General features: G+C 39.3%; 1 protein-coding gene across 3 annotated transcripts in view; it reads right to left on the bottom strand.

The window, feature by feature from the left end:
* UBE2D3 (ubiquitin conjugating enzyme E2 D3) overlaps positions 1 to 10,683 on the bottom strand; it is a 37,945-nt gene extending 27,262 nt beyond the window's left edge. The window contains exons 1-2 of one of the 3 annotated variants that reach the window (XM_049885620.1): positions 10,501 to 10,683; positions 9,627 to 9,780 (exon numbers count right to left, since the gene is read on the bottom strand). In XM_049885620.1, coding sequence (XP_049741577.1) covers positions 9,627 to 9,650 — 24 coding nt within the window. In that variant the 5' untranslated portion in view covers positions 9,651 to 9,780; positions 10,501 to 10,683. Of the gene's footprint in view, positions 1 to 9,626; positions 10,437 to 10,500 lie in introns of those variants that run through there. The other 2 variants (XM_049885618.1, XM_049885619.1) reach the window with 2 other exon arrangements.
* Positions 10,684 to 27,435: the final 16,752 nt, after the last annotated feature.

Genomic DNA, 27,435 nt, shown 5'->3' with positions numbered 1-27,435 from the left:
ATCGATCACCCAATTAGGCAATGACTGCTATAATTATTCATCTACAGTAAAGATCACTTTAGGCTTACTACAAAAATTGAAATTTTTATGAAATTTTAAGAACAGTACAAAATTTCTAAACACCATATTGCTGTTACGTGCCACTGCATGATTCTTACTTCTAGCAGCCCCAAGTGACAGAGTAGAACTGCCCCGCAGGGTTCTCTTTGCTGTAATCTTTCTGAAGCAGATCACCAGGTCTTCCTCCCACAGAGCCATTGTATGGGTTTGAACCAACAAGGGTCCTTCTATATACTGTAAGTAGATACAAATGGTAAAGAAAGAAACAAAGATCTCAGAAATGTATAGTTACTAGTAGTTATTTCAAAAGAAGCATCCTTGGCAAAAAGATTTTGTGATGTGAACAATTTCAAAAGATTTATGCCACCACTGACAAGCTAATTCCTTGCATTAAGGCTTAAGAATAGAAGGAATAGTTCCCTTTAAAACACATTTTACTTTTGAATTCATAATGATACCTGAAATCCTGAAAGCTTCTTCTAAGTATTAATGGGCAGGTATTGCACATATGCACCACTCATCTGGCAGTTTGTTGTACTGTGGTAGCTCATGTGTTGCTGTGACACTAGAAGCTATGCCACCAGTACTTCAAATACCAGTAGGGTTACCCATGATGGACATGTTTCAGTGGAACTTCCAGTCTAAGACAGAATGGAAAGAATATGGCAATCTACTTCTGAAAAACTGGCCAGTGAAAACCTTATGGAGAGCAGCAAGACACTGTCTGATATAGTGCCAGAAGATAAGTCCCTCAAGATGGAAGGCACTCAAAATACAACAAGGGAAGAGTTGACTCCTCAAAGCAGAGTCGACCTTAATGATGCGGATAGAGTCAAGCTTTCAAGACCTTCATTTGCTGATGTGGCACAGCTCAAAATGAGAACAGTTGCAAAGATCCATTAATAATCCAAACATGGACTGTATGAAGTATGAACCTAGGAAAACTGGAAGTTGTCAAAAATGAAACAGAACTCTTGAAAATCCATGTCCTAGGTGTTAGTGAACTGAAACGGACTGGTATTAGCCATTCTGAATAGGATAATCACATGGCATACTACGGCTGGAATGACAAATTGAAGAGGAACGGCGTTATGTCCATCATCAAAAAGAACATTTCAAGAACTATTCTGAAGTACAATGCTGTCAGTGATAGGGTAACATCCATTCACCTACAAGGAAAACCAGTTAATATGACTATTATTCAAAGTTACACATCAACTACTATGCCCCAAAGATGAAGAATTGAAGATTTTTACCAACTTCTCAAGCCTAAAATTGATGTCACATGCAATCAAGATGCACTGATAATTACTGGCGACTGGAATATAGAAGTTAGAAATAAAGAAGAATTGATAGCTGGAAAGTATGGCCTTGATGACAGAAGTTAACTCTGGAGATTCCACAATCAAGAATTTTGAAAGACCAACAACACATTCATTAGAAATACTTCTTCTCAACAACATAAACAGTGACTATAACCATGGATCTCGCCAGATGGAATACACAGCAATCAAACCAACTACATCTGTGGAAAAAGATAACAGAAAAGATCAGTATCATCAGCCAGAAAAAGGCCAAGGGCCAAATGCAGAACAGACCATCAATTACTTCAAGTTGAAGGTGAAGAAAATTAAATCAAGTCCGCAAGAGTCAAGTAGGACCTTTAGTATGTGCCACCTGAATTTAGAGGCCATTTCAAGAATAGATCTGACACACTGAACACTGATTACCAAAGACCAGACAAGTTGTTGGATATCAAGGACATCATACATGAAAAAAGGGAGAGGTCATTAAAAAGATGGGAAAGAAAGAAAATACCAGCATGCATATCACAAGAGACCCTAAAACTTGGTCTTGAATGTAGAATACCTATAGCGAAAGGAAGAAATGACCACATAAAAGAGATGAACGCAAAATTTCAAAGGGCAGCTTGAGAAGACAAAGTATAATGAGCAAAGACCTGGAGTTAGCAAACCGAAATGGAAGAACACCCTTGGCATTTCTCAAGCTAAAAGAACTAAAGAAGGAATTCAAGCCTTGAGTTGCAACAGTGAAGGATTCTATGGGCAAAATACTGACCAATGCAGAAGATGGAAGGAATACTGAGTCACTGTACAAAAAAACTGGTGAACATTCAACCATTTCAGGAGGTAGCATATGATCAAGAACCCGTGCTACTGAAGGAAGAAGTCCAAAATGCATTTAAGGCACTGGTGAAAAACAAGGCTTCAGAAACTGACAGAACACCAGTTGAAATGTTTCAACAATCAGAAGTTATGCTGGAAGCGCTCACTTTGTCTAGGCCAAGAAATTTGGAAGACAGTTAGCTACATGGCCAACTGACAGGAAGAGATCCATATCTGCGCCCATTTCAAAGGAAGATAATCCAACAGAAGGTGGGAATTATTAAACAATTATCATTAATATCACACACGAGTAAAACTTTGCTGAAGATCATTCAAAAGCTGTTGCAGCAGTACATCGACCGGGAACTGCCAGAAATTCAAGCCAGACGTGGAACCAGGAATATCACCACTGATCTCAGTTGAATCTTGGCTGAAAGGAGAGAATACCAGAAAGATGTTTACCTGTGTTTTATTGACTTTGCAAAGAAATTCGACTGTGTGGATCATGAAAAATTACAGGTAAGACTGTGAAGACCGGTAATTCCAGAACACTGAATTGTGCTCATGCAGAACCTGTACATAGACCAAGAGGCAGCCGTTAGAACAGGACAAGAGGTACTGAATGGTTTAAAATCAGGAAAGGGGTGCATCAGGGTTGCATCCTTTCACCATACTAATTCAAACTGTTGCTGATCAAATAATCTTAGAAGTTGGATTATGTCAAGAAATGAGGCATCGGGATTTGAAGAAGACTCATTAACAACCCGCAATATGCAGATGACATAATCTTGCTTGCAGAATGTGAAAAGGACTTGAAGTACTTACTGATGAAGACCAGACTACAGCCTTCAGTATGAATTACACCTCAACATAAAGAAAACAAAAACCCTCACTTGTGGACCACTAAGCAACATCACGAAAAATGGAGAAAATGTTGAAGTTGTCAAGGATTTCATTTTACTTAGATCCACAATCAACATCATGGAAGCAGCAGTCAAGAAATCAAACGATCTATTACACTGGGCAAATCTGCTGCACAAAAAGACCTCTTTAAAGTGTTAAATACCAAAAATGTCACCTTGAGGACTAAGATGCACCTGACTCAAGCCACTGTACTTTCAAATGCCAGATACACACGTGAAAGCTGGGCAATGAACAAGGAAGATGGAAGGAGAATTGATGCCTCTGAATTACAGCGTTAGTGAAAAACACTGAAGACACTACGGACTGCCAGAAGAACAAACAAATCTGCCTCGGAAAAAGTACAGCTAGAATGCTCTTCAGAAGCGAGAGTGTTAGACCTCATTTCATGTACTTTGAACATGTTATCAGGAGAGACCAGTCCCTGGAGAAGGACATCATGCTTGGTAAAGTACAGGGTCAGTGAAAAAGAGGAAGACCCTCAACTAGATGGACAGACACAGTGGCTGTAACAATGGGCTCTAACACGGCAATGACTGTGAGGATGGCACAGGACCAGGCAATGTTTTGTTGCGTTCTGGTTCGCAGCGAGTCAGAAATGACTTGAGGGCACCTAAAAACAACACCGCACATCCGTCTCATTACATCACTGACAAGATATTAACTTCCTGTTTAACTGTAATTATAGGTCAGACAAATATACTTGTTCATTAGGCAAAGGACTAAGAATGACTTGGGTAGATACGATTTTCTTTTAGATCACCATGAAATGTTTGTAAACATTATCTGGAATAAGCAAAGACAGAAGCAAAACTTAAGTTCTAAGCTTTGATCCATGAAAGCAAAATTATTTTACATAAATGGGGGAAAAAAATTAAGAGCAGCCTAGTAGGAGAAAACATTAAGTTATACATTAGCCATGAAATTATAGCAAGGCTGGGATTAAATGGAACAAGTATTCCATCCTGAAAATGAACAAGTAACCAGGTTGCAGTGAATCACAACTGAGAGACCTGTACATTTTGAAAAGAATAAGTTCAGCTATGGAAACTTGATTGACGGTCCCCAAATGATACAAAATAGAATGTTGAAGGTATAGCTGGAAATAAAATCACAAGTTTGGACAAAGTGCGAAAATACTTGATTCAATAATGAATTTCTTCATCCTCCTCCCATTACAAGGCTGATAGGACAGTCCTGAGAAAAAATCTTACTTAAGATAATCTGGCTAATAAGATACTAAATGCATCCATTTTTAATTACACTATTAAGTTTTAAAATAAAACCATTCCTAAAGTAGCAAAATCAAATGGAGAAAAAAAATTTCCAGTTAAAGGAATGAAAATAATATTGCTTACCTCAAAATACTGATTTGTTTTAGTAAGGAAAATTAAGTATAATTGTAAAAAATAAGCCACACTATAACGACAAAATGTAGTACAGAAGACATTTAGACAAATGCTGTCTCTAAGAGCAGGTAAACCTGATATATGGATATCAATTTTCACCTTAATTTCTTTTAAATAAAATGGTTTCCCTACTAGATTTATGCTGTCAAAAGTTAAGTTGTATAAAACACACCTATTCATGTGATTATACATACTCATTTTCTCCACTGGCAGTAGATATTCTCATGGGTAATGACAGAACCTTCATTTTTTATCCTCTGGGACTCAACTACTGTGCCCAACAGAGTAGGACTTCAGTTAAGTATTGATTAAATGACTACCTCTCCTAAGATGTGGTTCTTATCCAGAGGGATGGGCTTCAAAATCAGGCAGAGAACATTTCAAAATTACGCCTGTTCCCAGAGACAATGATTCTTTAAGTCTGATTAGACTACATGTACCTGTATTTTTTAAACATTCTGATACGTAAAACTCAGGTCAAAACCCAGTGACTCACAATCATCTCTTAACAGTTATACACACACTAATGGATAAAAGACGTTACTGTTAAACAGAAGAATACAAAAGCCAATCTAGGATTTCTGTTCAAAATTTAATTTGAAACATTTCTACCTCAGTGTTAGGAACTTAGTTTAAAAAAAAAAAGGGATCACTATAGTGAAATGCTTTGGACAATTCTCAAGAACTATCTTGGAAGAAGGGATACCTGAACCCATTAGTTAATGTACAAAGCTTGACAGAGCAATCTAGTGACAAAAGTAGCTTTTCCTTGACCTAGCAAGAGTGTTCAACTTTGCACTTGTATGAAGAACAAGATTTAAGACTGCAGATAAGCACGATGATGAAAGAAAAACATCCAGTGTCAAAATAAGTCACCATTACTCAAATTAAATTTTGAGGTCATTATACATGACCAGTGTCTTGCTGTCACAGAACGGCCCTACACACTACGTTAGCTGGCTATAGACGAGCCTCGAGGACTTTAAAATACACACGAACCTTGAAACAAACACAAGCTAGAAATAGTCTGTCTAGCTTGTTGGGGGAAAGAAATTTATTTTGTTCAGTTTAAAATACCCCTACAGTCCTTGAAGAGAATAACTAGAAAGAATTAAACTCACTTTTCACAACAAATCCATCAGCCACTTTTAGGAAACCCTATGGGGCGGTTCTACTCTGTCCTATAGGGTTGCTCCGAGTCAGAATCAGACTCGAAGGAAGCAGGCACTTTTTAAAAACACGCTAGCTTAAATCTTAATTTGCAAACTATTAGCTATATTCTTAAAGTAAGGCCAAATCCCAATTATTTAAATGTGAAGTGAGGGAGAAGAGAAAAGCTTATTTCTAAAATCACACCCATTCAACTAACTATAAAACAGGCACTGAAATGGTTCAAAACAGCAGCACAGCATGGAGCAGAGCTTAAACTCTTAAAGCAAACTAATATGAATCTCAGCTTTACCACTCACTACCTGTGTTGACTACAGACAAGTGACTTAACCTCTTTGTGTCTCCGTTTCCTCACCCACAATATGGGATTCAGGGCAGTTATCTCATATGTTGTTGTGAAAACTATATGCGTTAATAAGGGAAAAGGGCTTAGAAACAGTGCCTCAAATACAGTATAAGCTATATTAAATCTCAGTAGTTATTAGAAATACAAAATGATATGCAAAAAGAAATTTTTGAATACTCAAAACCAAAAGGATGGCATGAATGTACAGTGTGGTTAAGAACATAGACTTCAGTCTGACTGCCTTGTTCTAATGCCAACCCCGCCACAATATAATGCCAGGTGGTTTTTTAACCTCTCGGTGCCTCCCCATGGAAACCCTGGTGGTGCAGTGGTTAAGAGCTACAGCTGTGAACCAAAAGTTCAGCAGTTCAAATCCACCAGGCGCTCCTTGGAAACTGTACGGGGGCACTTCTACTCTCTCAGGGTTGCTATGAGTCGGAACTGATTTGACTGCGATGGGTTTTGCTTTTCTGTGCCTCCCCAATTTTCTAATGTCAAAAACAGAATAATATTACCTACTTCCTACGGTTGTTATAGGGTAAATGAGTTAACACAAAGCTTCAAACAGTTCTGATACACTGCACACACTCAAAATATAAGCTACTTTAGCTTAGTTCACATTCGATTTTCCATAAAGTTCTTTTCAAGCTTCTCCAAAAAAGTACACACACCGTATTGTGTATATTTTCACCGCACATACACAGTATATACACTGTATTCGTTCTGTTAAAAATACTAACGGTAGTAAAACCGTCTATGACCTTCAAATAGCACCAATCAGCTTGAGTTCCCATTTTTTATTCTTGCTGATTAATAGTCCTATAAGAACATACCACAGCTTTTCAAATAAAGAATACACAAGAAATACATAGAAGGTTGTTTGATATGGCAGCTTGGTGTAAGACATTCTCAAAAAACATAATAACAAAGAAAAACACCAATTCAAAGGCTCAACCAAGTCAACTATTAAAAATGAAAAATTTCCAACAAGCATTTCAATGGAACATTACTAAGAAACAGTTATAGATTGATATTTGAAATTTGGGAGCTTCAGACAAGAACTAAAAAAAAAAAAAGTCTACAAGACAAGCGATACCACACCAACATGAATACCAACTTGACCCTGTATTTCTAGAACCCACCCAACCCACTGCCGTCGAGTCGATTCGTATTTCTAGAACAGAGGTGTCTAAAATAAAGAGCATCCTGCCTTCAGCACTGTTCACTCACTAAAAACTAGTTGGATCTGAGATGTATTTTTAAAAAGCTTTGCCCTGTGATTCCGAAGGAACAACAGCTGAAAACCAAACTTCATGGAGGTGCTGAACAACAATGTTCCTCATACTTCATTTTCCCAGTGCAGAAAGTGTTACTGTGGCAAGTCTCTGTATTACATAAATCTTCAAAACAGTTACAGAAAACAATATGATATTAACTAAGTATTACAGAAATCAATATTCTTTCATAAAAAAACTTCTCAGCATTAAAAATAAAAATATTAAAACAGTAATAACTAATTTGAGTGTCAGGTGCCTGTTCGAAGCTGTATCAACCCATTTAAACCTCAACAAACAAAATCTAGGGATTTAAAATGTTTTGTTTACTGCTGCATCTACAACAGTGCCTGGAACAGAAGTGGCACGCAACTATTTAGCATTCATATATAACAAATACCCATTTTACAGAGCCACACAGAAAAGCTGCAGAGCTAGAATTCTAACCGGACCATTTCTGTGCCAAAGTTCAGTCTTAACTATTGTTATATTGCCTCTCTCGAGCTTTTAAATAATGAAAGTCGTGTCACAGCTGTTAGCTAACACCTGTAAAAGAAAAAAAATGAGACCTTCCTTTAAAATGTTCTGCTCCACATGAAGGGAAAGCTATGTATTTGAACTTATTTCACATCTTGGTGGGCTGAACTAATTCCCTTAGATAAAAGATCTTGATTTACACCGAATGTTAAATTTTTTGTATTATGCTTTTCAATGTGCTGGTGGCTTTCAAAAGTTTGCCCTGATTAAAAGAATGGGTCAGAGGAAGGGATGTTTAAGGAATCCTTTATCACCTTTAGGTCTTAACCCCTAAAACCTTTTCCTCCTCTACTTTCCCATCATCTCAAAAACTACAAAGATTTAAGTTCATATTTCACATAAACCCACAATGATAATGCAATGGTCTAAAACAAAATCCAAGATCTCAGCATTTAAAGCTTCATTTTTCGTATAATACCGGTGCTGCCAATAAACCCCGAAGTCACATTTACTAAATAAATTTGCAGCATCAGGTCTCCAGTACTTTAGCAAATCAGTCCTTGCCATTACTTCCATGTATAACTCTTTAAAAAGTAACCTATCAAAACCAAAGTTTCTAACCTACAACATCCTCAGTCAACCAGTTTCTAGTAAGGCTGAATTTACTCCATGACATTTTTTTCAAGTTAGCTGTAAATACTCCACCCTCATCGATTGTGCAAGACCCAAACACACCACACATACACAAGTTACAAAAAAGGGAAATACAGTCTGAGAGTTTGAATTCAGATTAGTCTTGGGGGGGCGGGGGAGGGGTCTTACAGCAATGTACAACCTGATGTAAAAGTTAACATTTAACGAAAAATATTATTTCATATGCTTATCAAAGGAGATGCCGGAAAGAGTGAACCAGTTAAAGCAGCCGCCATCTTAAAATGCGGGACAGAAGTTAGAGCAAGAAAACGAGACTAAACCACCGGAGGTGGAGGTTCCGCTCTCCCCCCGCCCCAGCCTCGACAAACCCTAGTTTCTGTTCAACTTAGATCGATAATTTACTATGAAATCACGTATTAACTAAGAAAACGATCTTACCCACGGATGTTACTAAGGAGCTGAGGCAAAAAATAGGTACCTCCAGCCTTCCCTTACAGCCATCCTACCCCCTCCCCATCTCCTCCGCAAGCCAAAAGAAAAAGGAAGCTTCCAAAGCTTTTACATCAGTTCCCGCTGTGCCTCTGATACAAAGCTTCGGGGCAAAGCCGCAACTACAAAACATCGGAAGTGGCAACACTGTGTCAGATCATCTCCTCCCCAAACCTACTTATTCCGGTGTAACCTGCTCAGAGTCAATGAAGAGTTTCTGGCTAGGCTCATTCTGGCAAAAAACTTCCATCTACCCCGACCCCCAGTAAAGTGTGGAACCCCCTCAGAAGGCCTAGAGCCTTGGTTTTACACGAAGTTCTCAAGCACAAGAATAGGAAGCGCCATGACATCTGTCGGAGCGTCTCTAGACAATTTCGATCCCCAAACGGGACTAACTCTTCTTTAAGAAACACATAATAGAGATGCCTTAAATAAGAGCTTCACTCCCCCACCCCCCGCGCCATTTCCACCGGTAACACTGAAATATACTCAGGATTAAGACCTCGCTTGCGACAAGTGCTCTCTGTGCCCTAGCTTTAAACCTCATCTTTTCATAAAGTATATCCCCGTTCCCCATCTCTCATAGGAAGTGACTCAATGGTAGGTATTTTCAGAACTCTTTCTCCACCCCCACGCCTTCCCCCGAGCCTGAGCCTTCCTTTCCTCCCATAACCGCATTCTTTTCAGCCCTGTGGGTTACCTTATTAATCCGTTTCAGCGCCATAGTCTGTGCTTTTCGTCTGGCTCCGCACTATCTCGGTGTGCGCTCAAAGGTCCGGCCAAAACTCTGATTATCCGGGCGGCGGTGAAGGATTGTCTCTTCGTCTCACACCGGCTCTGCCAGACACAGGCGCCTTTTGCAAAAACGGAGCAGATCAGCACTCGCACGGGCCCCGGAGAGACCCTGATGAATCCAAGTCCCTTAAAACGGTCGCGATCCGGGGTGGGTGGGGTGGCAAAGCCACCAACAGCCTCTATGCCGTGCTTCAGCTCTAAGTGGGGGCGAAGGTGACGGGAAGAGCGGAGGGGTGGCTACAAGTCTGACTTCCCGGCCTCCCGAGAGGAAGAGACCCGGGTGGGAGAGGAAGAGGCGTAGGAGAAAGGGGTGGGTGCGGGGCAGGGTCCGGAGCCCAGCAGAGGAGGAGCCGGGGCCTAGTCGGCGCTATGCCGGCGTCACTAGGGCAGAGAAAGGCAAGGGGGGAGGGGGAAACAGGAGACTCCGGACTCACGCCGGGCTTCTTTCGTTTTCTGCTCAAAGGTGCGGCCGGGAAGGGGAAGGAAATAAAGGAAGAGAGACTTGGTATGTGTTGCTGTCCCCGCAGCTAAGGCTATTCTGTGTCGCCCCTGACGCCACCGTACACTCCGCCTTCCAGCGCGCACCCGCGCGCGCCCGCCCAGCCACCGCCACCACGCGCCCGCGCTGCCCCTGAAGCTCCGACTTAGGCGCGAGGACGCGCCCATTCCCCCTCCCCCTTAAGCAAAAGAGGCCCCGACTTCTCCAGCATTCCCTCCTTACCCCACCCAACAGGCTGGTGGTCACTAAACCCAACCAGGGCCCGTATTTCCCCTCTTACCCGCCGGCCAGGGGGCCGGCCTCCCTTCCCTTCCCCAAGCTGTCCACACCCACGCGTACAGAGGGGCCGGGGCCTCCCTCAAGCTGCGGCCTCGGCCTCCTCCCCGCGCGGCAGCTGGTGCCTCCCCGGCCCTACGGGGCTCACGCGCACGACACAGCCACAAGATGTCCGCTCTGACGGAACTACTGCCAGCTGCCACGCTCCGCCCCTCCCCCCTCCTCCTGCCTCTTCACCGCCGCGTATCAGTCCGCCAACGCCGCCGTCGCGAGCACAGGACGAGTCTAAAGGGTGAGGGGGGACGTTTTACTTCCCACGTCCGGAGTCCAGTGTGTGTCTCTGTGCCACTCCCTTTTCCTTCTCCTTTTACGAACTGCACCTCTTAGTAAACGAATCGGAGGCTGGACTGAGAGGGCGGGGGCCGGAGGCGGGTCATGGGCTGGGGGAGGGTAAACGAGCGGCGGAAACCCTTAGACTAAGAGAAGCATCGAGAACCGGAAGGAGTCCATGGGAGGAAGGTAATAGAAGCGGCAGCTGCGCGGTCGGTCCCCACGCCCCTCCCAGCAGTTTCCTCACTTGGTATTGAGGAGGCGGATCTCGCGAGAACCTCGTGGCTGGCTACCAGGAGCCCTAGGTCTGCAATGACTTAGGGCCAGTTTTGTGCGCTCTTCCTGTCTGCAGCCCGCCCCCAAACCGCAAATTCTCGCGAGAAGCAATGGGCCCCCAGCTCGAGGGGGGCGGGCCGACTGCAGGGAAGCACCGCCCCTGAATGCGTATACTGGTGGGAGGAAGAGGAAATGGAATTCCCCGAACTGGTAAGAGCGGGCGCTGACACATCCCTCCCTCGCGCGCCCAATCAGGAATGTGCGGTGGGAGGTACCATGGATACCTTTAGTCGAGGTAGACCAGGGCTTTTGGAGGTTTCCGGTGCAGCAGGTGAACAGTACTCGTCGCTTGTCTGGGCCGGTTGACCAGTGGGAAGGGGCGCCCCGTATAATAGGAGCCGTAATTTTAAATAAAACCAGATCGACCTCTGATCTACTCTCTCACGTGCCGAAATTTAGTGCATTTCTGACTCTAAATGTTCAGTTTTGAGGAGACTAGGCCCATAGATCAGTGTGCAGAGTTAGAGCAGCTTCCCAGTCAAGCTCAACTGTGAATCGATTAGGACGGAGCATAGGTGAGGCGGGTTGTCGTTCGCCACCACCCGCCAAGTTTAGCCAGGTGTGGAAGTGGGTTTCCTTCCTTAGTATCTTTTTCTTCCCGTTGCTATGTCTCAATTCCTAGAGAACTGAGGAATTGAATTTCAGTTTCTGAAAGTGGCGAAACCCAATCAAGAAAACAGGTGGAGTTTTAGGTTAGTAAAATTCGGTTTTTAACAGAATATGTAAGGGGAAGGGGGATAAAAAGCATTGGCCTGCTTTAATCTGTCTGTGTACAGTATGGAGAGGGTGATTTTGTTTTCTAGAGCATCCTTCGGACATTAATTTTTTTAAAACGAATTTAAAGGCGGGTAAGCACTAACTTGCTAAAGGTTTTCTAACGTTCCTTAATGAATCCACTTACCGAAATGGAAATCTTTAAAAATTATCTGGAAAAATATACCTGTTTTTAAAATATGCTTAATTTTTATAAAGGTAGCAGCAAGCTGTTCTGTTGCAGAAAATACTACCTAACAAAAACTTCACAGGTCACTGGTAAATGGTTTAATACATACTGTTCAAGTGACCATACAGTGCTAGTAGAGCAATTAGTGAAACAATGCTCTCAAACTCTAGTGTCCATACAAATCGCCTGGGGACTTTGTTCAAAATGCAAACTTTAATTTAGTAGGCTAAGGGTGGAGTCTGAGATTTTGGATTTCTGATAAAGCTCCCAGGTGATATAGATTATTCTTGTCCGAGGACCACACTGTCAGTGGCGAGGAACTAAAGTGCTCATCTAATGGCCTACTGGATATATCTGCCATCTCACTCATCTCTGAATAATCTTCCCTTTAGTCCTCTATCTTTTAGCCAGATTTAATATACTAGAAGCACAGAATTAGGCATGGAAGTAGGGGGAAAAACCCAGGTTTGAGTTACTGCCCTATTACTTCCCAGTTGTGTGATCTTGGTCTTGTTACTTATCTTCTGAGTGCTTTCTTCAGCACTAAACTAAATAGCGTAACCCAATGCGGGTTCTTGTCCTGTCCTATTAACTGATCGAAATAAGATGGATGCAATACCACCAGTTGTAGGGGAAACAGAAAGTGGAAATTCATTGTTTGCACAAATAAGGAGCAATGTGGGGCCTAGCAGCCAAAAGACCACAAGCTCCCCGCCCCAAGGGAGCTGGGAGTTTTTATGTCCTCAAGTCCCCAAAGGGCAGGGATTGGCCCCTGAAACCTCAATCCCTCCTATGCTTATATTTGGAGATCCAGGTGCTGAGTTATGTTGCAGAGGAAGGGACCTGTTGCTTTCCAGGTGGCTTCAGGCACTGTGGTGTGCTGGAAAATATCTTCCTCTCCAGCAATGTTCAAGTCTAGGGTGAAGTACAGGACTGCGGCTCCTCAGGTCCTGTACATGCACCAGGATCCTGGTTGGGAGTGCAGGATTCTGGCGCCAAATTCAAACCTTGATTAGGGCGGAGGCCAGTCAGGCCAAACTGCAGTTAGAAACAGCGGCTTGGCGGGCTGCAAGGGATGGGGGAAGCTGCTGCAGCGCGAGGGAAGCCCTGGCGGCGGCTTGAATAGCTGTTCTTTCTCACAGGGTTATTGTATGGTTCAAATGTCATAATGTGTGTGAGAGGACACAGTAGACTGTACAATGTAGTGTTAATGTTATTAGCCAGTCAAACATCAACTGGTGATAGTGTGAAACAAATATGTTATGAAAACAACAGCAACAACAACAAAACCAGTTGCCATCTAGTCACCTCCAACTCATTGTGACCCCATGTGTTTCAGAGTAGAACTGTGTTCCATAGGGTTTTTAATGACTTGATTTTTTTTTTTGGAAGTACATTGCCAGACCTTTCTTCTGAGGCATCTCTGGGTAGACTTGAATCTCTAATCTTCTGGTTAGCAGCCAAGTGCATTAACTGTTTACACCACTCAAAGACTGTAGTAATAAGTATCTCATTACTCATTGTCATCGAGTTCGTTCTGACTCATGGTGACCGTATAGGATAGAGTTGAGCTGTCCATAGAGCTTCCAAGGAATGCCTGGTGAATTCGAACTGCCAGCCTTTTGGTTAGCAACTGTAGCACTTAACCACTATACCACCAGGGTTTCCATAATAAATATAGGTAATGTTTATTGAATACTTACCATGTACCAGGTACTGTGGTTATTAACCCCTTTTTTACAAATGAAGAATCTGAGGCACAAAGTGATTAAGTTACCACTCCGAGATCACACAGCTAATAAGTGGCAGAAGGAGAATTTTAATCCATGAAGTTAACTTCAGAGTATTTATTGAATGGAATTTCATATTATTTCATAATTTGGAAAGTAGGAGGGTAGTGTTTTATATTTCTATTTAAAATGGCATATTAAACTAATTATATTTGATTTATTTCTTTGTTTTGTTCTTTCAGGAGTTCTTCATTGGATAAATGAACTCCATCATTAACCCAGAGCATTAACGTGTACCTATATAGTTTTATAGTTTTGTATTGATGCTTGTTTAGGTCAGGGCAATATAAATTGCACTGGGTTATTTATTTTTTTTTAATACAAATTAGCTTCTCTGGGGGTTTTCCTCACAGACCTCTCTGGATATTGTGAGTTTCCCTTTGGGTAAGTGGAATGTTTCCTACCACCCTGTATCTTGGCTTCAAAATAACAATAATAGGCTCATTTTCATCCTCAGAGAACTTCATAGTAACTTCTTTTTGAGATAGGCATATTTGACTCCATCTCAATTTATAGGTATATAGACCAGAATACCTTGTCTAAGATCACACATCTAATCAGAATTGGAGCAAGGGCGTCATTAAATTCTTTAACTAATTTGCGTTGTGAATATGATATTAGGGAAAACATTACTTTTAGGTACATAAGCACTATGAGAGACAAGTATTAAAGAAAAATTACTGAACCAGACTGCCACCTGTCTGCAAGTCTATCATACTGTGGTGGGTGGTGTATTGCTCTGATGCTGGAAGCTATGCAACAGGTATTTCACATATCAGAAGGATCACCTGTGGCCAGGTTTCAGCAGAGTTTCCAGACTAAGACAGAAGGACTTGGCGATCTATTTCTGAAAATTATGCAATGAAAACCTTATGGATCACAACAGAACATTGTCTGACTTGCTTGCTTTGGACACATCATCAAGAAGGATGAATCACTAGAGGAGAACATCATGTGTGGTAAAATACAGGGCCAGCAAGAGCAAGTAAGGTCCTTGGTGAGATGGATAGGCAAAGTAGCTGAAATGATGATTCAAACATGCCAGCAATCATGAGGATGTCACAGAACCAGGCAGCATTTCTTTCTGTCGTGTATAAGGTTACTGTGAGTCGAAGTTGACTCAATGGCAGTTATCTATCCATCCTGAACCAGAAGTTAAAAAACAAGAGTTTTATTTATTGGAAGAATTTGGGAAAGACTTCCTTAGGCCCGAGTTTTTTGTCTAGAAAACTAAAGTTGAGATGCTGAGATTCTTAACATGTCCAAAGTTCTGTGAAGCTACCATCTAGTATAGCTGAATAAATTCAAAACGAATGAAGTAATATAAACATAATTGATTCACATGTCTTTATCAGCTCTTTATACATTTGAGTGTTTCATAGCATCTTATTATAAAAACATTTCACATGAGTAGCAACTACCTATCGAGTATTTCAAAACTTCCATGAACAACTAAATGAGCAGAGGTGTCTGAGTAGGCAACGTGTGTCACAAAGTTCATAGACTTTTAGAAAAGCTGCAATTCTCTCTCAAAACTTGGTTCTTTTAAAATTTACTCTCAAAATCTAACATTTTTAGTTACACATTCTGCTCACAGAAGAATAAAGGTGCAAAATAGAAGGGCGGTAGAGGGTACACTCTCAACAAGCAGGTACACTGACAGGAGAAATTGCAAATTGACAAATGGAGGAAACAAAAAAAGCATATAAACTTTAAAAAGCACAGTGGACTGAGACAAATTAACGTTTTTTTTTGTACCACGAATCACTTCGGCAGTCTGGTGAAGTCATGGACCCTTCTCAGAATGTTTTTAAATGTATAAAACAAAATTCATAGCATTATAAATGAAAACATTTAAAATACAGTTTTCAAAATATTAGAGAAAAATTAGTGATATAGGAATAAATGTTTTTTGTTAACACAGTAAATAAGATCTAGTGGTGGGTCTAATAAAGACCAAGTTTTTGAAATAAAGATGGGCATAAATAATACTTCCATAGTTTGCAACAGTTGCAATGTTATATAAAGTATCTGTGATTTCTATTGATGATACAGACGTGTTGTTATTGTATGACATTGAGTGGATTCCAACTCGTAGCCACCCTATACATACAGACATAAACCAAAAACCAAACCCAGTACCTTCGAGTCGATTCTGGCTCATAACGATCCTATAGGACAGAGTAGAACTGCCCCATAGAGTTTCCAAGGAGCTCCTGGTGGATTCAAACTGCTGACCCTTTGGCTAGCAGCCGTAGCGCTTAACCACTATGCCAACAGGGTTTCCACATACAGATATAGGTAATACTACTGTTTGTTGTCTATATTCATAATTGAGGAAAATGCCAAATTTAGAGTTAGAAATTAGTGAAAATAAACGTGTAAATTCACATGCCATTTATTCATCAACTTTGTGATAAAAAAAGTCTGATACGGTGTGACGTAAGCCTATTCCTGCTGGTAAGCCTTGAAGGGATTGTAAAACTTAACATAAAATAATAATTGATTTTCACAACGATAGTGCTTTATCAAGAAAAAGTTTAGTTACAATCAGTGTACTGTTGTTTAGAAGGCTTGGAAGTGTGTATACTCGTCATCATATCAACTCCAAATCATAGCAACCCTACAGGACAGAGTAGAACTGCCCCGTAGGGTTTCTGAGAAGCACGTGGTGGATTCAAACTGCTGACCTTTTGGTTAGTGCTGAACCAGGGTTTCTGTAATGGGTATAGGATATAGTTTTATCCCATTTGTTGTTTTTTTGGCTTTTGTTACCCATAAAGGTACCATATGAAAAATGTAGTCATCCAGAATGATTCATTTCCCAAACATTCTAGAAAATTAGATTTTACAGTAGCACTCATTTATTACATGCCTTCGTAAATAACGTATGGTAGCAGAATTTTAAAATGAAAACAAAGATGAAAGAAAATATTGTATATTTGTTTTATAATAGTAACTGTTCATTATTTGAAGTAATTTAATTCCTACTGTCTCATCACATCCCCATTATACAGTTGAAAACGTTCAAAGTCATACAATTAATAAGTAGTAAAGCTAGGACTTAAACCTAGACGGTCTGACCTCAAAGCCCACTCTTAACCACTAAGCTGTTTGATTATTTTTTAGCCCTTCTACTATTAGCCCTTCCAACACTATTTTGCCCCCTAGTGCAACAGCTACATATTTGCTGCCTCAAAATGTTTATGTACTCCTCAGTATTCCAAGAAAAATTCTACTTAGTGAGTAAAAGGGATTTTCCAGATTCTTCCTTTGTAGTGGAATTTATTATATCTATGTCACTATTAAATAAGTGGGCTACTGGTTGGGGCTGAAAAATAGCTTTATAGACATTTTTGTTGTAATGGAGTTTTGTTTAGAAGATGAAGAAATTCATTCATGCCTTTTCCTGCCCTTCAAATGTACTTTCACATCTGAAATTTAAATCTTTTATTTAGTTCATTTTGTTTTATAATAATGCCAGTTTTATACAGTGCCACTATATACCACAGGATATCATACAAGAAATTATAACATGTAAGTAAACTATAATGTATGGAATTTTAGATTATCCATGCTTAATTTCAAATTCATTTTTATTTGGCACTCAAGTGAATTTATTTGTTGATTAGGCTTTCTGTTCATTTGCTTGTTTGTATTTGCACTTAACGTGTTTAAATTTTTACTCACGTTTTCCTAGGGTTAGAATTAAAAGGAGCATGACCCAGAAGCATTTTGATGCTTAGGATAAGGCAGCCTAGGGTCAGCTCAAACTTTTAAACAGCATTTAAACTTTTCACATATGTAGCATTATAGAGACGGGAGGCCAGTGGTGCAAGTGTTAAACACTTGGCTGCTACCCAAAAGGTTGGCAGTTCGAACCCACTCAGGAGGAAGACCTGGTGATCTGCTCCCATAAAGATTACAGCCAAGAAAACTGTATGAGACAGTTCTACTCTGTCACGTGGGATTGCTATAAGTTGAAATCTACTGGACGGCACCTAAACAAGTGTTGTCGACATCCCACTTTAGTTAAAACTGACGTTTAGTCATTTGCTCTATTTGAATTAAGATGATAGAAATATTTCCATCTGAAAAAAGAAAGAAAAATAATTTTTTTTATATTGTAGTCTGGGATATGCTAAAAAAAAGATTCTGGTTTTAAATATTGAAAGAAACATTTACATTCAGAAGCTAATAACCTGTTGCCATTAAATCAATTCCAACTCATAATGACCCTATAGGACAGAGTAGAACTACCCCATAGGGTTTCCAAGGAGCAGCTGGTGGATTTGAACTGCTGACCCTTTGGTTAGCAGCCTGACCTCTTAACCACTGCACCACCAAGGCTCCAGAATTTAGTAAAGATACAAAAAAAAAAAGTCAAAAAAATGATGAGCAAAAAAACCCTTCCTTCTTATTACATTGAAGTTTCAAAAGCTTTCTAAGTATAGTGGATCAGACTTTCTTGCATGAATTGGGATAAAATGTGAGAAAGATACAAAAGATCTTGAAAATGGCAATGAAAAAACTGAGATAATGAAGGTTTGCCAAGGTTCCAATATGTGAATGCATCAGTGAGGCCACATTATTTTAATAACTTGAGAATAGGGGTTAATTAAAATGTGCTTGTGCATAAGTAAAGTTAACTTAGATTAATACATATAGTCTTAATATCGTATCTGTGCTTTCATGTCTTAACTTTGTCGTAGATTTTTATAACTTGCCAAGGACACGGGCTCAAGTACAGTGTATGCTATTTTATCAGTTGAATTAATTTTTAAATGCTGTGTTTCAGATTTTACATTCAGAATGCATGTTTATGTATTCTGCTTAAAAAAAACCCCAGTGCCGTCAAGTTGATTCTGACTCATAGTGACCCTATAGGACAGAGTAGAATTGCCCCATAGAGTTTCCAAGGAACGTCTGATGGATTTGAACTGCCGACCCTTTGGTTAGCAGCTGTGGAACCCAGGTCAATCAAATGTTTCATACTATTTGTGCAAAAATTAAACTTGTTTCTGTACCTTACCAGTTTAGAGGCTCATTTTTATGATCAAGACAATGTGGCTTAGGAAGCTATTTCATGCTAAGAACATCATTCTGACCTTAATATGATTTTGGGCATATAATGAACCACGTACAAACTTTTGGTCTAAAACTAAGTTAGAACATTTGTCCAGACAAGAACTTTTATACACAAATGTTCAGAACGTTATTCATAACAGCCAAAAAGTGAAAACAACTCAAATGTCCAGCTCCTGATTAATGGATAGAGTGTGGTATATCCATATGAGGGAATTGTATTTGTCAATAAGAAGGAACAACTGATACATGCTAAAACTTGGATGAACCTTGAAAACATGCTAATGTTTGCATTAAAAGATACAAAAGGTCACATATTGTATGATTCCATTTATATGAAAAGATCACAATAGGCAAAGCCACAGAGACAGAAAGTAGATTACTAGTTTTAAGGGACTTATTGGGAAGGGGTGGCATGGAGTGACTGCTAATGGGTATGGTTTTTTCAGGGGCGATGAAGTGCTCTAAAATTAGATAGTGGTTATGGTTGTACAACTTCATGGATGTACTAAACACCACTGAATTGTACAGTTTTAAAGGGTGAATTTTATGGTATAGGAATTAATATAGATGTTACATTGAAAAAAATAGAACCAAAACATGAAATCAATCTGGAAGTTTAGTAATAAATATTTTAAATATCGCAATGTTTCTTCAGGTTACTAATGATAAATGAGATATAGTGTCCTTGTAACACTGAAAATATGAGAAATTTACAGTCAATAAGGTTTTTCCTTCAGTAGAAAAACAACATAATTTACATTTGATTTTAATAACATTTGCTGTCAAATAGTCTTAGTTTGGAGTTATTTTCATCAGTATTATTTGCTTAATAAAACAGTGATTAAAAATCGAATCACATTGTGTTTTCTCGAAAATAAGTGTTCATAATTATGACCAGAAATAGAATGCATCCCATTTTGGCATACTTTAAAAAATTTCATTAAAATTTCAAAATGAAATTAAAAATGGAGGAAATCATCTAGATAAGGATTTGGGGGGTTAAGTCCTTGTTATGGATTCAGTTGTGTCCCCAAAAGAGATGTTGAAATCTTAACAAACTCCCTCTCCCCCATCCTTCCATATGTGATCATGATTTTGTTTGGAAATACGGTCTTTGAAGATGTCATCATTTAGGTTAACATCAGGTAGTACTGAAGTAAGGTGATTCCTAATCCCCTATGACTGGTACCCTTATAAAATAGAAGATACACAGAGACAGGGAGACAGAGGAGGGATGCATGTGTTGCTGCAGCTGCAAGCCAAGGAATGCCTGAAACTACCAGAAAGTAGGAGAGAGGCAAGGAACAGATTCTTCACAGCCTCAGAACAAATCAACACTGCCGACACCCTGATCTCCAACTCTCAGCCTCTGAAACAGACAATTTGTGTGTTTAAAACCAACCACTTTGTGATATTTTGCCACGGCAGCCCTAGGAAACTAATATAGCACTTAACTAAAAATAAGGAATTCAGTTAAAATTACTTCCCAAGCATAATTGTAATCTTTCTTACTTCAGAAACAGTATAAATTTTAAAGGTATGATTTAGATGTTTGGATGTAACTAGGCTTAAGCCAAAGAATGTTGAGGTAATTCAGGTCTGTTAATAGAATCACTGTCATTTTCCTAAATATTCATTTATTCAAAAAATATCAAGTGCCAGGAACTCTGCAAGGTACTGGGGATACCTAAATGACATGCTCAGATGTCACTTTCAAGAAATGTTTTTAATTGGGAAGACGTATAAAGATGAGTCATTCACTATAGAGTGTGCCAATGACATAAATGTATGCGCAGAGCAATATTAATATACCTAACTTAGCTGGGAGTGGTCAGGGAAAGTTATCTGTGGAAATGAGTTCTCTTATACAAATGAAAAAAAGGAGATCTAGATGGAAAAAGAGGAAAGCTCCCAGGCAGAGGGAATGTTCTAAGTCTCAGTTTTCGAAACTGCAAGTACTTGGCTGCAGTATAGTGTGTGAGAGACAGAAAAAGGGGAAAGGAGAGGGTGTAATACACTATTACATGTAAATACACTTGGTAGAGCTTGCCTGGGGGGAAAAAAATTCTTGAGGACCCCTCCCCCTAGTTATTATGAATATATGTAACATTATAATAAAATATATAACGACATGCTAATAAAAACAAAATACTTGGTATGAACTCATATGCCCTTAGCTCCTAAAGAGCTATGAACTAAAATTGACATAGTAAATGTGGAAAAATGTAAGCTAATAAAATTAATAACAATTGTGCTGTGTGATTATTTTTTAAACAAAATAACCTATCAGAAACTAGGGACCCTGGTGACACAGTGGTTAAGAGCTCGGCTGCTAACTGAAAGGTCGGCAGTTCGAATCTACATTAGAAGCCCAGTGGGGCAGTTCTGCTGTGACCTGTAGGGTCACTATGTGTAGGAATCAAGTCGACAGGCAACAGGTTTGGTTTTTTTGGTTTTGGGGTTGCACAGTGGTTAAGTGCTTGGCTGCTAACTGAAAGGTCAGCGGTTCAAATCCACCAGACGCTCCACAAGAGAAGGATGTAGCAGTCTGTGTCCATAAAGATTATTACAGCCTTGGAAACCCTATGGGACAGTTCTGCCCTGTCCTATACAGTTGCTTTGAGTTGGAATTGACTCTAAGGCAGTGAGTATCAGAAACCTAGAAGGAAGAAGTTTAGAATGGATACAAATGAAGATTAATTTTAGGTGACGGGGAGGCAGGAAGTTACCTTTCATACCTGAGATTCTCAACTTGCTTAGTAAGGTAGGAAGGAGGGCTGTGTGATAATGAGTTGGGCATGAGAAAAAGAAGCAAGTTTGTAATCACTGCAGATAAATACAGGTAGTCTTGGACTTACCACGTATTCAAGTTACACAGAAACACACGAGTGTTTTTTTTTTTTTGGTATGTTTTCTTGGTACATTTTCTTGTTAGTAATATGTACTACACACACTGTTGCAGCATGTAATTTGCTGATGTTATCATTCTCAGGTAGTCACTTATAGATGTTTGTATGTAATGTTCCCAACCTCCAAACACAAAGATCAAGTTTAGAAAGATACTGGTAATAAAAGATGATAATAATGGAAACTAAAAAAAAAAAAAAAAAAATGTTCGACTTACATCTTAACCGACTTACTACGGAATCGTTGGAACGGAACCCTGTCGTAAGTCAGGGACTACCTGCGTAAGAAAAAAGGCCTTCTTAAGGGCCTATGGTAGGAGATCCCAAATGTGTAGAAGCATTTTCCATGTGGTTGTATGATTTTTTTTCCCTCAGAATTTAGAGGCCTTAAATGTATGTTTAAGCTTAATACACATAGAACTTAATAAAGACATGCATTGCTAATCAGTGTGTGAATATGTATATGAAATCAATGCTTTTAAAAAAATGGTACACTTAGTACATTATATTGGTACTTTTTTTTAGTGTAGAACTAACAACTCTTCTCAAACATTAATGTTCCTATCTAAAGAAACTCCACCGACAGAGGAAAAAGTTTATATGCCAAAGAAGGAAACACAGAAAGAAATGAGGGATTAAAAGAAGCATTTAAAGTGTACCAAGTTTCATTCAATAGATATTTATAGAGCACCTACTATGCATCAGGCTGTGATCTTGAGGGATTAAAAGAAGCATTTAAAGTGTACCAAGTTTCATTCAATAGATATTTATAGAGCACCTACCTACTATGCATCAGGCTCTGATCTTGGCATTGTGAATAAAACTTAAATGATTTTCGTGCTTTGCTTTTTCCCCAGGAGCCGTTAAGCGTGGGTGTGGTGGTTTAATGGCATGGCTGCTAACCAAAAGGTCGTCAGTTCGAATCCTCCAGGCACTCCTTGGAAACTGTGGGGCAGTTCTACTCTGTCCTATAGGGTCGCTATGAGTCAGAATTGACAGCAATGGGTTTTGTTTTGTTTTTTCCTTGAGCATGTAAAACTAATGAGAGAAGCTGCTGGGGTTGGAGGTCAAAGCCTTGCTCACTCAGATTCTTTCTCTCTTTCCCTCCGTGTCTTATCCCCACACCCATCTAAGATATGCCGGATGGCTCTTGTGGGTACCCGTAGTGTTCTTTCAGCACAGTTTGAAAAATCATAAGTCTAATGAATATTGTGAAGATGGCGCAGGGCTGGGCAGTGTTTAGTTCTTTTGTACTCAGGGTCACTATGAGTTGGAACTGACTCAAAAGCACCTAAAAACAATAGGTGTACGATGGTATCTCTTTGTCATTTTGATTTGTATTTCTTCAATGACTAATGGCTAATCTTTTCATGTGCTTCTTTGTTATCCACACATCTTCTTTGGTGGAATGTCTGTCTATATGTTTTGTCCATTGTTTATTGGGTTCCTTTTGTCAGTATTTATTTACAAGTGACACAGATTAAATAAAATATCTACAGCAGCTTTAAAATATTTTAAAAAGTAATGAAGACATAGCAAGGGTACATATGCATAGAGGAATATGAAGAAGGTATGAAGGACTTTGTGAGATGGTAGAATTTAAGGAATTAGAGGAGAAAATAGTAAATGGTGATTTATTTAATTTTTTACTATATAAATCTGAGTATTAATTTTTGTTAACATTAGCTGTCAGAACCATTTCAACTCCTACTGGCTAGTCCCTAAGTCACTTCAAAAATTAATGGTTTGTTAACTGTGCACCTCTTCTCTGCTCCAAGTTCAGTGATGTTGGTAGCTTGATATCATCCACAGTGGGAGTATTTATCCCCAGGGAGCTCTGCAAATACCAAAAATCAGACCTGTTCCCCTCACCCCCAGAGCTGGTTGTTGAACATTTACCAGCACACCACTAATTACCCGTTGGCATCTATTTGATTCCGACTCTTAGTGACCCTGTAGGCCAGAGTAGAACTGCCCCCTTTAAACTGCAGTGACTTACAGTGATGGATAATTAAAGCTTCAGTTACACAAAGAACTTGCTTTTGTGAAAAATATTTATGTTTTTGCTTAAAAACAAATATTTTTGCTACAGGGTAAAGCTTATAACTTACTGATTCTTTCCTTTTTTGGAGTTTCTTTGTGTAGATCTGTTGCTACTTCCTTATGAATAATTCCTTTTTGTATTAGATGAGTTGTTTTGAAACAGCTTCCTTCCACAAGATGGTTCCATTTTTTCCCGTTAGGATAATAAATATCTAACACATTAAAAAAGTGAGGTCCAATATGGTAGCCACTCTTTTCCATAATGTGGCTATTTGAATTTAATTTTAAAAATTAAAAATGCAGTTCCTCATTTACACCACCCAACTTCCAAGAGAATATATAAAAGTTACAGCTATGGTATAACTAAGGTGTCATAATAAAACAATTATGGATTATCCACCAACTCTTCTTTTCCAAGAGAATAGCAATTTCTTGAATGACTTCTGTGTGCCCCCCACTCACTATTTGCCCTTTCCTTACCCTCAGACATAATCCGTATCCTTAAGTTTGTTGGTATCAGTTGCTTGCTGTTTTATCACATTTTAAAAGCACTAAACAAAAGATGATACAAGAGGAGAGTTTATTCTAAACTCCTAAATTAGCTTTTGAAAGGTGAAGCACTTTTTGTCCAAAGTTACCAAAGGTGCTGGATGTTATTGGGAACTTAAAGTCCCTAGACTGATTCAGTAAAATACTTCAACAGTCAGTCCAGAGAAGATAAATCTTAGGGGACAAATTCTTAGTGAAAAAGAGCTACAGCCAAGGTCGAGTGTTTGTTTTTTGTTTGTTTGTTTGTTTTTTAATTAAAAATACTAGAAGAAACTGGTTAAGGACTGAAAAAGGAATACAAATTATCTTGAATTTTAGGCTCTAACTGAAAGGCCTATTCATTTAAAATGTAGAAACAAATCAATAAGGCATTTGATTCTGTGTCATGGAATTCAAATAGAAGTTAAAAAAAAAAAGTGCACCTAATCCAGGTACTAAGGTACTAGTAGGGGAGTGACAACTATTTAGAGTGATGCACATAAAGAATAATATTTGGTATTAACTGGAGGGACTTAACAAATAATCTTTAAACTATTCAATCCCTTACGTAATCACTTACCAAAAATTGGACAAAATAGATGAAATTTTATCAAGTCAACAGGTACAGGTTTCTTTTAGTTAAAAAATTAGAAGGGAATGCAAAGTCCCCAGCAGTTAACTTCTTTTTCTCTCTAGGAACTTAGAATTTTATGAAGGAGATAGAATAACCTCACATGAAAAATACTTAATGTATGAAACTAATATGTAGAATTGAGAACTTCCTGTTGGGCATTTCCACAAGAAAAAAATTAGATAAATCTCTCTTTTCTCCCCAGTCCCTTGTCCTGATTTCCAAAATCAGTTCCTCTTGACTGACCTACTCAGGTGAATATATTTTCCCATTCACTGCAATCACTCCAATATAGTGGAGTAATCTTTGTCTTTCTGTCCTTCTTTTTCTTTATGAGTCTCCATTTCTATTTCTTTAGCCCTTCAAATGTAAATTACACCTTAAATTTTATAACATTTATATGTCTGAAGATATTTTCATCATCATTGTATTGTTGATTTGCATAACCACTGTGTGAGTTATTACCATTTCATCATTTAATAAGTACTTATTAAGGACCTAAAAGGTGACTGGCATGTAAATAAGGAAGTATAATCAGACAGGTTAAATGACTTGCCAAAGGTGACAGTACTAGAATTACCAGTCCTGTGATTCTAATGTCAACATTTTTTTTTCATTACACTATGATGCCTCTCATCGTCTCATATTTGGTGCATTACTATAGCTTCCTAGTGAGTTTCTTTGCCCCTGTGCTTTCTTCTCCAGTTCATCTTGTATATCACCATCAGATTAGTTTTTGTAAAACACAGCTTTCATTATAATGTACAAAAACAAGTTTTTAATGGTTTCCTATTGTATAGTAGACAGAAAACAGAACTTTATCTCTGCTTTCATACATGCAGTCTCTTCTCTAATCCAACTGGGCTGCTTGTGTTCCTTTGAACATAATTTTGACTTTCCTGAGTATGCTTTCAAGATCCTCAGACTTTGCCTTTAGCAGTATTTTCTTTCTTTGCGTTAAAAACCCCTAAGTAACAGAAAGTTATTGCAGGGGACTTGGAAATGTACATACCAAGCATTATCTATGGATTAAACAAATGTACTAATGACTAAGGTTCACCTGACCCAAGCCATGATATTTTCAATCGCCTCTTATCCATGCAAAAGCTGAACAATGACTAAGGAAGACCAAAGAAGAACTGATGCTTTTGAATTATGGTGTTGGCAAAGAACATTGAATGTACCATGCACTGCAGAAGAATGAATAAGTCTGTTCTGGAACAAGTACAGCCAGAGTGCTCCTTACAAGCAAGGATGGCAAGACTTTGTCTCATGTACTTTGGACATGTTATCAGGAGAGACTAGTCCCTGGAGAAGGACATCATGCTTGGTAAGGTAGAGAGTCATTGAAAAAGAGGAAAACCCTTGACAAGATGAATTGACACAGCAGCTGCAACAATGGGCTCAAACATAGCAACATTTATAAGAATGGCACAGGGCTGGGCAGTGTTTCTTTCTGTTGTACATAGGTTCACTTTAAGTAGGAACCTATTCGATGGCGCATGACAACAAACAAATGTACAACTACCTTGCATGTTTTGGGGGAAGAGGGCAGGGAGCACCCAGTAAAAATTTTGACATTAAAGAAGAATTCTCTGAAATAGTTTAAAGAGAGACTATTTTTTGCTGGTTATGATACGGGGAGGGAGGGAGAGAGGGAGAGGGGTTTTCACTAATTAGATAGTAGATAAGAATGATTTTAGGTGAAGGGAAAGACAACACGCAATACGTGAGAGGTCGGCACAACTGGACTAAACCAAAAGCAAAGAAGTTCCCTGAATAAATTGAATACTTCAAAGGCCAGCATAGCAGGGGTGGGGGTTTCGGGACCATGGTTTTAGGGGACATCTAAGTCAATTGCATAATAAGGTCTATTAAGAAAGCATTCTGCATCCCACTTTGGTGAGTGGTGTCTGAGGTCTTAAATGCTAGCAAGCAGTCATCTAAGATGCATCAATTTGTCTCAACCCACCTGGAGGAAAGGAGAATGAAGAACTTAAAAGACACAAGGTAATTATGAGCCCAAGAGGCAGAAACGGCCACATGAACCAGAGACTACATTAGTCTGAGACCAGAAGAACTAGATGGTGCTCAGCTACAACCAATGACTGTCCTGACAGGGAACACAACAAAGAACCCCTGAGGGAGCAGGAGAGCAGTGGGATGCAGACCCCAAATAGACAATGATACTGGTGAAGAATGAGCTTCTGGCATTAAGTAGACTCATGTAACTATGTTGGCATCTCCTGTCTGAAGGGGCTGTGAAAGGGTAGAGGGGCGTCAGAAGCTGGTGGAATGGATACGAAAAGAGAGTGGAGGGAAGGAGCGTGCTGTCTCATTAGGG

The sequence above is a fragment of the Elephas maximus genome, chromosome 5 (assembly GCF_024166365.1).
Source record: "Elephas maximus indicus isolate mEleMax1 chromosome 5, mEleMax1 primary haplotype, whole genome shotgun sequence".
Taxonomy (NCBI): Eukaryota; Metazoa; Chordata; class Mammalia; order Proboscidea; family Elephantidae; genus Elephas; species Elephas maximus.
Note: the sequence above shows the minus strand (reverse complement) of the source record. Positions and strands in the feature narration are given on the sequence as shown.